General features: G+C 38.5%; 1 protein-coding gene across 1 annotated transcript in view; it reads right to left on the bottom strand.

The window, feature by feature from the left end:
* Nucleotides 1-1,794: 1,794 nt before the first annotated feature.
* MYBPC1 (myosin binding protein C, slow type) overlaps nucleotides 1,795-14,501 on the bottom strand; it is a 78,729-nt gene continuing 66,022 nt past the window's right edge. The window contains exons 25-28 of the mRNA XM_009332945.1: nucleotides 13,273-13,432; nucleotides 11,582-11,718; nucleotides 10,491-10,677; nucleotides 1,795-2,279 (exon numbers count right to left, since the gene is read on the bottom strand). Of these exons, the coding sequence (XP_009331220.1) occupies nucleotides 2,179-2,279; nucleotides 10,491-10,677; nucleotides 11,582-11,718; nucleotides 13,273-13,432 (585 nt within the window). The 3' untranslated portion in view covers nucleotides 1,795-2,178. The remainder of the gene's footprint in view (nucleotides 2,280-10,490; nucleotides 10,678-11,581; nucleotides 11,719-13,272; nucleotides 13,433-14,501) is intronic.

Below are 14,501 nucleotides of genomic sequence, written 5' to 3'. Positions count from 1 at the left end.
CGTGTGCTGTCATGCTCAGTACATAAACTGGGGGAAAGCTGGCCGGGAGGGGCCGCTGCTCGGGGACTGGCTGGGCATCGGTCGGTGGGTGGTGAGCAATTGCATTGTGCATCACTTGCTTTATATATTATTATTACTATTAGTAGTACTAGTATTTTTTTTAATTTCAATTATTAAACTGTTTTTATCTCAACCCACGAGTTTTCTCACTTTTCCGATTCTCTCCCCCATCCCACCAGGGGTGGGGAGTGAGTGAGCAGCTGTGTCATGCTCAGGTGCTGGCTGAGGTTAAACCACGACACTGTAATATATCTCAACAGACTGATGTTATTTTAAATGAGGGCCATGTGCTTAAATGTTTAAACCTGCATGGCATATATTCAAACTCACCCTCTCCCACAGCCTTCTGTGCTTCAGAACAGATGAAGGGAGACCCGATTCACTGGTGAGATACAGAATAAAGAGAAATTATTAATCCTTTATGGTATTTTCTTCTTAGTAGATGTTTTGCCTTCTTTCATGTGTAGGTGTGAATGAATGTGTAGGAGCGAACTGACTTTGGCAGGAGCAGGGTGAAATGCAGATGGGAGGTGTCCGGGATCACTGGGAAGGGAGGATTGCTTCCTTGCACAGATGGCAGCACAGAAGAAATCACAAAGATAGGAAGGAGAGAAGGAAGAAAAAGGATCTCGGAGCAAGTAAGAGTTACAGAACATGAAGTGAGAAAATGCATTCAGATCTTCAGGGTGAAAGAAGTGGTAATTCAAGTGAAAAAACACCAGTTCAGGGATGGCGGTTCGTAGTAACACGTTCTTTTATTATTGCATAATTACTGACTGCTGGATGTTTGAAAAGGCGCTGATGTCAAATAACCATCTTGTAATGTACTACTGGTCTAAGTAGACCTTTATCTTTATAAACCATAATTGAAGATCGATCATTAGTCAGTAAGCGCATAACCTACCCTATCTATACAGCCAGAGTGAGAACTGGTAAATAAATGACAGGACAATAGGGAATCGACAACCTGGCCAAATTATGTGTGACCTTGTGTCTCACACGCTTCAGAGTTTGCTGGAGACTTACAGACAATTACCCCCACTCCTGAAATACTTGGATGTTAATGACGCTAGAGTTGGAAAAGCAATGTCGCCATTTTACCTTATCTTCTAAGGCATTTTTGCCTTGCATGGTAAACTCACTAGTGATACGGTCTCAGTCCCTTTTCTGCTACGATACCTACAAGAGCTCCATGAATTGCTGAGGAAGGGGGCGGAACCAGAATGCTGAAAGCTGTCACGGTTGGCGTTTATATTTAAAATATTGAAAACATATAGATACAAAATTGCATGTATCTATAGCATTTATCTTCACTCACATTCCGTGTCATGTATCTTGAAGTGTAAGCCCGTTGGGTTAGGTGACTGCTGATACTGTTTTCCACTCAGTGTGGTGGGCTCAAGTTCCTGCTTTACAGTATGTGGAAATTAAATAAGAAATGTAGTAAGATGAGGCAGAAAAAAGCTTAAAAAAAAAAAGTAAACAAGAACTTGGTAGATCTTAAACACTTCATATTTATTGTACATTAAATAAAACAATTTCAGTTCAGTTGAGAGACTGATGGGTTGGATTTAGGAAATCAAAACTTCTAAAGGAAGATATGTTCAGCTTAAATGATCATTAAGTACATATGTATTAATTACGTTATTAGTAAAACCATATTCTGTTAATTCTCAGGTGCATAAGATACATTATCAAAGAGGTATGTATTCCAAGGGTCTTATTGCACAGCTACTGGCTAATCCATGTACTTTCAGTCTGAGAAAGATATGCTTTGTACCACCGAGTACAAACTCTGACTGCCTCCTCATGTTTATTACACAGCTTCTCCTCTTTCCTCATTAAAAAACAGAACACAATATCAAACAGAAAATAAAGCTGAACATTACAAAACGTGTGTTGTCTTCAGTTCATTTAATTTCAACCCCAAAGCAATCCATGCGTATTCTTTCTTTTCAGTAAGAGCAGGTAGGGAAAACAAAACAAGGAACAAAAAAAAGGGGGAAAAAAAAAAGAAAATCCCCAACCACACGTTTGTTCTGTCATTGCAAGAACTAAAATGCTGTAATTCTGCTACCAATTTCCAGCGCAGTGGGAGAAAACACTGTGGACGGACTCTCACTTCTCCTCAGTTTTGTCTGCCTGTACTTCACGCATATATGAGTCGACAATATGCGGAGGCACTCCATCCATCAATAGTCTGAAGAACGAAAGCCCACCTACAAGCAAGGAATAAGACAATCTTCAGGTTGAAGGTCCCTGGAGCAAGAGCTTTCTACCTTTATTTTCTGGCGTAAGAGACAAAGATTGCCAGTCCCTGTTGCATACTTCATTTTGAGACGGAGTAAAATTCATCCCTGTTCAAAAGTCCAGCACAAGAATTAACCATTATTTAATCTCTGTACTACAGAGAACTTTCCTGTCCTCTTGCACAGGGTGAATTTCAGAACTAGGATGTCATATATTCAGTCATTTATCTCACCCCATGCAATAGTCTATGATAAGCTTCACCTCAAATAACCCTCCTGGATTTCCATCAGGCTGGGTGGAACATAGTCAGAGATGGAAGTCAACCCAGAGGGAACAACGTAGAAAACACTTGACTATGATGAGTTGTGGAAAACATGCAGACATTCAAATTATTCTAGTTGGGTCTTATAATGGTTTATAAGTATTTAGCAAAATATTTACCACGTTGCTTGAAAATAACAGCTGGGATGACCTGTGCTTTATGACTGTGGCTTAGCCACCGTGAGTAAAAAACTGAACCAAACCTATTTTAAATCACTGCTATAATAGAAACCTAGGCTTATACGAAAGCCATTGGAAGTACTCAATGTTTTCTTTGGTGTTCTGGAAGAAGGGACAAGGCAAAAGATTTTTGAAGAACGTTTAATAATTTTAGCAATCCAAGACAAAATATTTCAGTGCCCAGAAAAACATGTATGTAGTGCCTAACACACCAGCCAGGGCACCCCAGATCCCACTGATGTAGAAGTAGTAATTTAATACAAATAATCCAAATCAGGAGTGAAATTTCATGCCATTGAAAAAAATGTCATGGAAACTAAACACATGGGTATTTCTGTTAATTTCATTGAAATCAAATGACATTTGGAAGGAACAGTGGGAAAAAGATAAATATTTTGCTAAAAGCATTAGAGCCTGCCCTTTCTCGAGACGAAGGGTGGCATTTGTGCTAAGAAAGCTATGTACCATTACTATTCCTCTTACAAGTCTGCAGGAGTATTCCATTCTGCAAGTTGCAAAACCACCCGCTAATGACTGCACTTACCTCCGGAGCCTTTTCTGGAACACACCAAAAGCTTTAAAGCAAAAGTACATTGCCAGGATGAAGATATCACTGCCTCTGAATGCTTCAGCTAAGTGCAACTGAGCGGATACTTACATAGAGCATTTATCCTGAGTACAGAGTTTAGGATTTTATAACCTTTATTAACACAAGGATTGTCCAACTGAAGTGCTATTAGTTACCAGCGATTATGAGACTGTGCTGTCTCATTTAACACCGTCACTGTTGCAGAACTCTTCGCTCCTGACCTTAGGTAGATGCACAATTCAGACAAAAAAAAAAGCATGCTTTTTGGCATTCTTTCCAACTCATGTAATGCAAGTTGTGATACAAATCATTCATTTTTAAATGAAATGAACTGTGGAATAAATATTTCATTTATGTAGAGGTATATTCCTATATGAAAATAACTGACTGTAAATGCAAAATGCTCTGTTATTACTTGCATTTTATTCATGCTAATTAATCATGCTAACTCATGCACTGTTAAATCCCATTGAAACGTGCACTATTAGGAGGTAGTGGGATGTACTACTAAGAGGAATTACCGTAACAAGCAATTATTTTAAAAATCTGGATTTATATGCGTTAAAACTACCATGCTACTCATTTTAAAAAACATTTTCATTAAGTGAAATAATGAAAATCATGCCATACTAGGCAGACATTGTATGACGTGTGAACAGCCATAAGCTTCATATGCAAGAACCATATGAAAGCTTACCTTAGATGACAATATACATTCAAAAATCCTTACTGTGCAACTAAGGGAGAGAGAGAAAGAGAAGTAACAATTTAATCGCAAACACAAAAGTAGAGAGAAAATGTTGAGTGAAATTATGCTTACAATTATGTCAAGATGATGTTTTAATCCTTAGTCATGTAAAATATGTAGGAGTAGAAGCACATGAAGAGTAAAAGGTAGGGATCCAGTTCCACTTCAAAATTGTCATTAATATGTAAAAGCTATATTAATATGTACGAGTAACTATAACTCCTGTAATTAGTCTAAAGTATAGATTGGAACCAAATTATGCAACTGACATTTATGATAAAAGTTTCCAAACATAGCTTCAAGGAAGCTAACACATATATATATATAGTATTTTCCACCAGGGGAAAAAAAGCACACACATAACACCGAAGCATATATATATATGTCAAAACTCTATAAGGCAAACTAATCAAGCACAGACTGATAACATACCTGTGCACTAAAGTATGTACTTTGTCACATATCCACATTGACATTACTTAAAGCATGCTATTTACTCTATAGGAGCCCTCACCTTTAATTAAACATTTTGACTCTACAAAACATCCCTATGTATATACTTACATATGTATATATATAAAAGCACACAACCTTGTGCCTATTGTAGCCATTTAAGATAAATACCTTAATACTTCAAATACTACAGGAACATTATCTAGCCTAATTTCTTAACGTGTTTTAGGTTTAAAATAGTAAATTTGGATGCGTAATATACTGGAGACTAGTTTCTGGGCATCTCTGACATTTTAAAACTGCACTGCCAATATTCTGGATTTGGGCAAGGTTACAAGCAAACACATTGCTATAGAAAGAACCAAATTCTCTGAACCCCACTGAACCTGAATTTAAAATAAGCTCCAGAGGAAATGAAGTAAAATTATATGCTTGTAAGTAAAAATTTTTCACTGATTTCAGTTGGATCAAGATTTCATCCTTAGATTCCGTAATGCAAGCTCAGGCATGGATTATCACTCTCAGCACTAACTTGTAACCAAAGACTATAATTCTGTAATAAAGAATGCCTTTTAAGCACAGCAAATGACTTTATTATACTTCTGTTCTTTCAATAACTCTACAAGCTAACTGAGAGCTGTTTTTCAAATTTCTGTCTCCTGGAAATGTCTAAGTGTTCTGGTCAAAGGTAGTCACGGTCATTAAATAAATTCTTTATAGGTACAGGTAGTTCTATGCCCAGTGGCATAGTAGAAATATGTCTAAAACCTTTTTAACTCAGATGTTAAATACCCATATTCTTGATTAATTTGGCCTCCTTTGCTCATGTGACATAGACATTGTATGCCATGAGTCACTAGCTAGTTTAATCTAAAAAAGCAAATAAATACACACTTTGCATGCAGAAAATGCGTTTGCATGTGGAAGGACAGGAAGGGAATGAAATGGAATGTCCAGAGGAGTATGCTCATTATAAACCTGATTATTCCCCGCCAAGAAGAATGGTTCTCCTGGGTTAATTACTCCATGATATATCACTGCAGAATTAGAATATTTATAGCGGTATTTATTCGCATTTGAAATTCTTCCCAGTTGATCTTAACACCTTATTTTTTAATATTTCTTATACAGCATCTTTGCTATCGTCAACCTATTAGAGTAATCACCAACCTTGATTTCACTCTTAAGATAAACATTCTCCAAAAACATTTGTTTCATGATAAAAGCAGCACAGTGCTTTATCTGAATCTTTTCATTGACCTCAGTGAAGCTGATAAGGAATCAGTTCCTTACTGCTTGTGATGAGAGATTTACAGCCATAGTTAGGGATCTACCTCAAACTTAAAAGGTATCTATTTTGAATTTTCCTTATGTAATATATATAATTAGACTCTGTGTATGTATTATCTTTCAAGATATATGAGGTAGAGTTATTCTTTTGTCTAAGATCTATTACATGACTTTTTTCAGTACATTTATATTTACAAAAAAGCCATTGTACGTGCAGTTGTACTGAGCAGCTCATAAAACTGCCATCTTTAAGTTCACTCAGCAAAACAAAATACAAGAATGAAGTACTGTCTATCTGAAATAACATCAGTAAATGCACACACCCCCCTTTTTTTTGAGGACCAAATAAGAATTTATTATTTTTATGTTTTTATTATTATGCTCATAATTATCATTAACGCTCATTTCTTGAAAAATAATTAAATTTAGTAACAACTAGGGGTTTTAATTTGGCACTAAAATACTGTAAGTGAATGGCTAAAAAAGTAGAAAAATGTAGCATACTGATAGTATTCATAGCCAGAGTATTCATAGCTACTCGGTTGTTCAAATACTATGCAAAATCAGAAATCCTACACTTTTCTGTGAGTAGTTCTATGACATTCCTAGGACTGGGCTTATATAGATGCATGATAAATTTCAGGTCTCCAACACCTCAGAAATAGATGGATAAAATAAATTCTAGCCAATATAAGGAAAATTCACTTACTGCAGTATATACTGCTGCATGGCATAGAGCTCTTTAGCATGACTTACTATCCAAAGACCTGTAAGAATAGCACTGTAGCTAGTACATTCACCAGATAGGTAGCATAGCCTTGAGCCTGTTGGTCTTATTCAGGCAACTTTCAGCTGTATCTCATCATTTGACAAACTCAGACCTTGATAGTTACTTGCTGGAGTAAAGCTGAACCAGTTCAAAGCTATACATATGAAAACACACACACACACACACGCTGCAATCCATTTCCAGTGAGTCAGAAATCCGTAACTCTGCTCTGCGTCAGTGTGATGAGCAGTCATCCGAAGAGCCCTCCTAAATGAACAAACAGGCTGGGAAACTTCAGAGAACGATAACTCAACACATAAGTCAATAGAAGAGTGAAGTAAGACGTAATTATGTTTTTATGCTCCGGCTGTTTAATACTCATTTGCGTTTGTCTGTATCATATAGCAAACCCTGAGCCTACCCTGGTTTGCCAAGCTACAGCTGCTGTATTCACTTAATCCTATTCCCTTTGAATTCATCAGCTGAACTGCCGGTCATGTTAAGAGTGTCAGCACTGAACCCGTACAACAGCTGTCCTGTGCCTAAGCCCTACAAATTGCTAGTCTAAGCAGTCTTCAAAAAGGAGTCTAAAGTAATGGCTGAACCTGCCAGGATGGAGAGAGGAATCTCAGCAAGGGTGACCACTCACAGCCCAAACCGTTGGGAGAGAACCACAATACAAAGCTTGGTGGAAGGGAGTGAGATTGCACCGGGTGATGGTTGATATGAGACCGGGTTCAGAAACCAACCATTAACTAGGGGAGGTGGTATTTAGGTTAATGAAGCAGCCCATCAAGTAACTAAGAAGAGAGCAACAGCACACAGCCCAGGTGGGATCCTAACAGCCTGCATTTTTCAGGACTTCTTCCAGGTGTGATGCAAAAACTAAAGTACTGCTCTGAGCAAGATGTCTATGGCATAGTATTCAATTTTTTCAGTTGATCTTTTAAAGTAAATATTACTTTCTTTGAGAAGAAAGAAGGCTTTTTGAGTCTAGAAATGTCTATGCCACAAGCCTTTTGCAGTCAGTGGGCGTGGGAGGTTTTGTTTGAAAGTGGGAAAGGGTGAACTAAATCTTGTCTAAGGGGAATAACTCTTACAGCCTCATTCTCACTGTAGCAAAGGCATGTTCAACTGCAACCCCAAGATAAGGTGCCAGAGGAATTGAGACTGTAGGACGTGCTGCAACCAGCTGATGGGATGATTAGTACAGCCCTCAGGACGTGATGCAAAGCCCATGCATCTATCCAAGGTTTCCTGTGGGATGAATGATTGGGGGGATACTTGAATCTGACTGAGGTGCTAGGGTGTGTCGGCAACGTTAAGAACTGAGTCAAAATCTCAGACTCACAGAGCTGGGAGCAATCTTGAGATGTCATTTAGTGCATATCATAATCCTAACAAATTGTACTGCTGTCATTCTTCTAAGCTGCTCTTAAAGGCTCTTGGTACCAAAGGCTTTACAACCTCTGCAGGAAATCTGCTCTAGTGCTCCTCTGCTCTGACTGTTGTCTACCCTAAATGTTTGCTGCCATGTTGCCAGATATAATTTTTTTGGTTTTAATCTTTAATGCAGCCATTGTGGAAAGAATCAGCTGCGAATGGGACACGCCTGGCAGCCTGTGAACATAGTGTATCATGTGCTCTCCATTTCAGAACACTACTCAGAAAACTGGACCTATGAAAGTTAAACGAACATTTGCCAGCAAAAATCATCAGGGACTAGCTGTACCTAGTGACTGCTTTAATGAACAGAACCGTGGCTTTTTTCCTAGAGACATTACTTCTAGCTGACTGGAAAAGGATCTAAGCATTCCCAGCCTATTTCAGATACCACTCCATAAACATCCATAAATGTAAGAAATTAAACTCCCCATCAGTATTGATCAAAGGCAAAAATCTTTTCACACTTCTCTCTTAAAAACTCTAACATAGAGCAGCTTCCACTGCTGCTGAACAATTTCTTGGGAACTGTTAAAAAGAGAGCCTGAATGAAGACATGGTGTTTGTATTACAGTTCAAAACCAGCGAACTTAATTCATCCTGACATTCAGTGAAAAAAAGTTCCAAGATCAACAGAAGCATCTATATTTCACAACAGCTGGAAAGGGAATTACTGAAGAAGAATATGTAATCCATGGCAATGCTTGGAGTTTGGACTTCCTAAAATGGAGAGATATTAGTTAAATTATTCCTTATCTTAAAAATGTTTCACAGTATTCTGCACATTATATGTAAAAAATTCTTTGTAAAACAAAGGGCAGAAATAAAGAGCTTCTTGTATTTAAATGTAGTATTTTGTTGTACTACAAGCGAAGTGCGGAAGATAAAAAAGTTACAGCTGAGTATAAACGTGCGTAAGAACTTTAGGGCTTGGGGACTTAGGAAGTTTAATAAAATGGCAAACTAATGTGGCCTTTTGGTATCAAAAAATAGATGAAGCAGCCTTCTCAGGTGATGAGGTCTTCTGTTACACTGAAATAGAGAGTTTGCTTGTGATTAAGGAAAACAATCATACTTCCAGGATGAGGACATCACCTTTTAAACACAGTGTCTTAAAAATAAATCATGAAAATTAAGAAACATATTATGCATATTTTCATTACATTAGTTAAATGTTCAACTTCATAGACCAAACATTTATTGCAATGGCTTCTTGCTAGCAGATTTGAGCTGTGGGACAAGAAACGTCAGAAAATACAGAAAATGGAAATTGAAATCCAAAATAAACACAATACAATCCATAAGAATATTAAATATTATGGTTTTCATTATAGACTAGCATGATGGAAATAATATAATTAGGGCCATATTCAGCTAGCCTAAAATCCCTCTAAGTTCCTGAGTTAGACACTTCCTATCATCTGGCTTTAAGCAGCTTTCCTTATTTATAATCTCAAATTAATTTTTTCAGAAATGCTTATCTTATTCCACAGTTGAAGCAAAAGCCTTTGGTGGGAGTTAGTCCACCTAAATATGACCCCATCTTTTCCTAGGAAATAATTTTCTGAAAAATATGGTCCTGAGATTATTCATTAGTAGTCCAATCCAAATCCTATTGCCATTCATGATATCCCAATCAATGCTAAACTACCTGGAATTCATAAATGAATTATATTAAATAAATTATAATATTAATGAAAATAAAGATATGTCTTCAGTTGTAGAGGGCTAACCTCCTTCACCCTCTTTTCCTGTATGTGCAAAATCCATGGTTTTGATTACTTTGTTCTTAACACAAACACAGCAATTATATCAACTAGCTTCTGTCCTTGGGAACAATACTGCTTTTTGCTACATGATTTTGCTAACAAACTACATTAAGAAGTTTTCCTTGGAAGCGAATGTTTGGTTTGTTTAATACAAAATTTTAAAGCAGACAAAGACTGCCCTGAACTAATCTTTCTTCCTTCTCTCCTTATCCACTTGCCATTTCCTTCAGAGATCTGTCTCTTATCCAAGCAGAGTTTTTTCATGTTTTCCCAAAGAGCTCTGTGGCTGAGGCTTACTAGAGTTTGCCAGGTAAGTGGCATAGCTCTAAGAGGTATAGTCTACCATTTTGTCACTTGTGGAAAAAACCCTTCCAATCACTGAATATGTGAATTGGCGTGGGGGGGGAAGAAAAGGCAATATAGCATAAGCACAGCACGTTGGTCCTCAAAAAGAAAACAAAGCAACCAGTACAGTTTATTTTTTATGGTTATTATTTTCATCCAGGAAAGTTAAAAAAGTTGTTTGGACTCCCTTTTGCATTTGCCTTGCATACTTTTGACTCCTCTGTAGATGGTATTCAGACAAACAGAGCATTTGCCATGATTTAAAACCCTTACCTTTTACTTCCAGTTTGCAATCAACTTCTGCCTCTCCAAGTTCATTGACTGCTCGGCAGGTGTAAGTACCTCCATCATAGGGACTGGGTTTGCGGATCTCCAAGGTGCAGACACCTTGGTTACTGAACATTCGGTACCTCGGGTCATTCATTATAATGACTTTGTTTTTCAGCCAGGTTATTTTGGGCTGTGGCAAAAACAGAAGAAAACCCACATGCACAAACCTATGAACTTAAATATTTTATCACTTTTTGTGGTGTTCTGTTGAAGTTGAATAATCCAGAAATCATACAAAATAGATAAAATAGTGATAGAAAGGAAACTGTAATTCTTAACTCAAACATAAACACAGGCTGCATCGTGCATCTGTTTTTAAGCACGATTTTTTCAGTGCAGCTCCTATCACATAATTAAAGTCAAAAGTGTAAGCCTGTTACCAATATAAGAGGTCCTGTGTAACGATAGCAAACATCTGAGCAATAGCTTTTGACATCCAGTTACTCTAAGTCAATAAGAAAAACATGTTTTTTCACAGTATTGCACACAGAACAGTCAGAAACTGTGAAGGTGAAGAGTGAACAGCAAACGTTCTTAAACACTCTCGAGTTCTCATTTTACTAGGTCAGTTCAGTTTTTCACAACAGAAAACAGATCACAAAAAGACACAACTCAAAAGAAACTGGAAGATGCATTGCACACTGGGTCTGAGAACCAACGTGGTCCCTGGAGTATTCCTGTAATGTGCTTTCTTAAAGCATAATTAGCTTTTTATAGAATAATTATGTCTTTATTTTACTAACAACCTTTACTATTAACTGTACAGCTGTTGTCAGTGCCGGTCCCAGTATAGCCCAGCCTTTTCCTGAGGTTCTGCCCTTTCACTGAGTTATCTGTGGATTTAGTAACTATTATAAGGCCTATAACACAGGTAAGTAGGTCCTTTTTTGTATTCTTTAGAATCCACGCCACTCTTTTTGCCTTCAGCCTGGCTTGTGAGAGAGACAAATAGTAAAAATGGAATTACAGTTTTTATTGTCAGGTTAAACTCCCTTGTGTTTTAACTGATGATAGTGTTATGAGCTATGCTGTACCTTGGGGTTGCCCCGAACACTGCAGTTCAAAGTAGCGTTGTAACCAGCTACAGCAAACGTGTTGACTAGAGGCTGAGTAAACAACGGCTGTTCACTGAAGTCAAAATCGTCGTAAACTGGATATTTGTAGACTTTACCTATGAAATGAAAATAAAACATTTATAAAAAGAGTGTTGGCATGTAGCTAAATACCCAAGCATCTTAAAAAGCTGCAAGGAGTCTGAATCTGTTCTGATCTGCACTGCTTTAGGTACCAACCTGACTCTAGTAGTTGCACTTGTAGGGGAGGCTGGAAGTGAGCCTGGGAAGTGACTATAGCCCTTGGTCATGCTATAGGGTAGATGTCTGAGAGCTCCTCTTTGTTTCCTGAGTAGGTGCTGTACAAAATAATACACATTTATTCTATGTCTTTGCCTGCATGCCCTGCATGTTGCAGAACAGGACGGATCCTGGCTGATGAACTGCGGGATGGCTGCCTTGACAAGCTGTGTTCACTCTGCTGCCAATTACTTTTCACCATTTGTTCTGATTACAAACTGGCTCTGTATCTGAAAATCCATTTTTCTTTCTGCTTCATACAGTGCACTAACAATACAGATACCTGAGTGGATGTAGTCTCTGTACAAGGAAAACTCGGTAGTAAAATCTAGTTTCTCACTGCCACTTTATCCCTGCTCTGCAATGGGGATTACCATCAATAAATCATCTTCACCCACAAACTAAGCTGGCATTTAAAACAGCTGCACAGACTCTCATCTATTCCTGTGCACAGGTATCATTAAACATCTTTGCTTCACCAACACCTGATCCAAGCTCTCATACTGACTTCAGTGTAGCTTAGGCCTGATACTTGCTCTCATGATGAGGGCAAGTAAGCAGTGATGAAAAACAATTCCTATAGCCATTTTTTTGTTCATGATCCCATTTCTAAAAGAGAGGTAGTTTTCTTTTTAATAATGGAATTGGGGTCCAGTACCCTGGGCCTTCAGTCCTTCAGCCTGTCACTGTGGCTTGTACAGGTTGTCTGTCCTCTGCATCATGGCAGTCATGTATTCCTTTCTTTCAGACAAACTGAGGTAATCTGGTTTGATTTTCTTCCTTTAAACCACCTGTCTGTAGAATTTCCCTTCCATAAAGGGGCATTTTTTTTGTTTTTTTTTAAAGTTTACAGTACCATTTCAAACTGACAATTTGGGAAATGTCAGGATTTCTGACCACAGAATCAGAATTTGTCCAGCTCCACCTGCAAGAGATGTGAAGCAGGGGTTACGCTTATCTGTTGGATCCTGCCTGAAATGGATGGGAGCACTTGCACAGCTGATGCCAAGTCTCCACTAACAGGAGGCAGGATTCTAACAGAACCCACCGCTTCTAACTGAACAGCTTCTTTACTCCTCTTCCAGCTCTTGTCAACTTGGAACTGCCAGTGGTGACACAAGTATGAGATGCAAGATCGTAGAAAATGTCAGAACATGGGAAAAATGTCCCACTCTTGATTAAAAAAAAAAAACTGTGAACAATGCCGACAAACTGAGAAGTCCTAATATGAAATGTCCTGGCTGTTACTTGGACCTGGTCTTGGGGATAGGAATGCGTCTGAATGTTTTAGAGATATGGCCTTTACCTCTAACCACCTTCCAGCCTCCAAACACACCCCTTCCCTTTTGACAAGAAATGGATAATTAGCTAACCATCCTTTGCAATCAAAGCGCTCTCTTTGGTCATCGTTGCATCCTCACTGAGGCCGCACATGTTTTCAGCGAAGATCCGGAAGTAGTACTCATTTCCTATGACGAGCTCGTTAATGGTGGCACTGGTGCGGTGGTAGTGCTCGATTACTGTGAACCATTCCTGAAAGACACAAACGCAGAGAGTAAGCTTCCCCACAGCACCCTGCACCTCTCAGCCATTAACTGTTTGGAAGAATCATCAAGCTTGTGGGAGTAAGATTTTTCTTTTAAGGGAATGTTAATGGATACTAAAATAATGAAGCTGGCAATAATTAGTTCCTCTGTCTGAAATGAGCGATAATGAGAATACCACAGAGCTCACTGCTGAGCAGTGAAGGCCAAATGGAAAGTGAACCCTACTGAATTGTTACACTCTCTTAGCTGGGAGCGTTTGTTTTAGGAAATCCAATATTACAAAAATTGTATTGTGTGAGGCGAGGCAATGCAGGCTCCTTCATTCCTAGTCCACACTGCTGACAGAGAAGGTATTGCTGCAGGTAAGAAAAGTAGTAGCACGTACTACTCTGCAGTAACATGTACTCACAAGAGGCCAATGCACTAATCTAGTCCCTGTTCCACAGGTTGAGTGTTCATGAGAAATGTAATTCTGTGCAGGTGGTCCTCTGGTATCTAAAGGCTCAGATGGGGAGGTGGGTTTTAGCGCTTTAGTCTTGCAGCAGTAACAGGATGTGTGATCTCTATCCTAGCACACAATAGCTAAATAACAAACTGAGGTAAATGAGTTTAGTGCTAAAAATGCAATTAATATGAAGCCCAATATGACCACAGCAATGTTTTTGCTTTTCTTTACTCTGCCCTACATAGTGTTCTTGCTTTTCTGAAGATGAACTTGTGCTGAGTTCCCTGTGCCACAGTTTGCATTGATATCTGGTCATCTTTAAGAGCCAAAGTGCCCTTTGGGAAAACAGTTTTCTGTAGAAGGCCAGCTGTGCCAGAATTGCAAAATTCAACACCACGGAGAATATGGGGATACTATGACCCGAATGATCCATGACACACTGGATCCTAGACACCGCTGTTGTTGCTTTCTCCTTAACACAGTAATTTAGAGATGGGACATCATTGTTCTGGTTGCTGTACAGAGACCATCTCTTCTTACAGTCTGAAGAGAAAGAAAAAATGAAGGATGGGATGGGAAATAGTGGCACAGGAAGAATGAATTGATCAGA

The sequence above is a fragment of the Pygoscelis adeliae genome, unplaced genomic scaffold (genome assembly GCF_000699105.1).
Source record: "Pygoscelis adeliae isolate BGI_AS28 unplaced genomic scaffold, ASM69910v1 Scaffold38, whole genome shotgun sequence".
Lineage (NCBI taxonomy): Eukaryota > Metazoa > Chordata > Aves > Sphenisciformes > Spheniscidae > Pygoscelis > Pygoscelis adeliae.
Note: the sequence above shows the minus strand (reverse complement) of the source record. Positions and strands in the feature narration are given on the sequence as shown.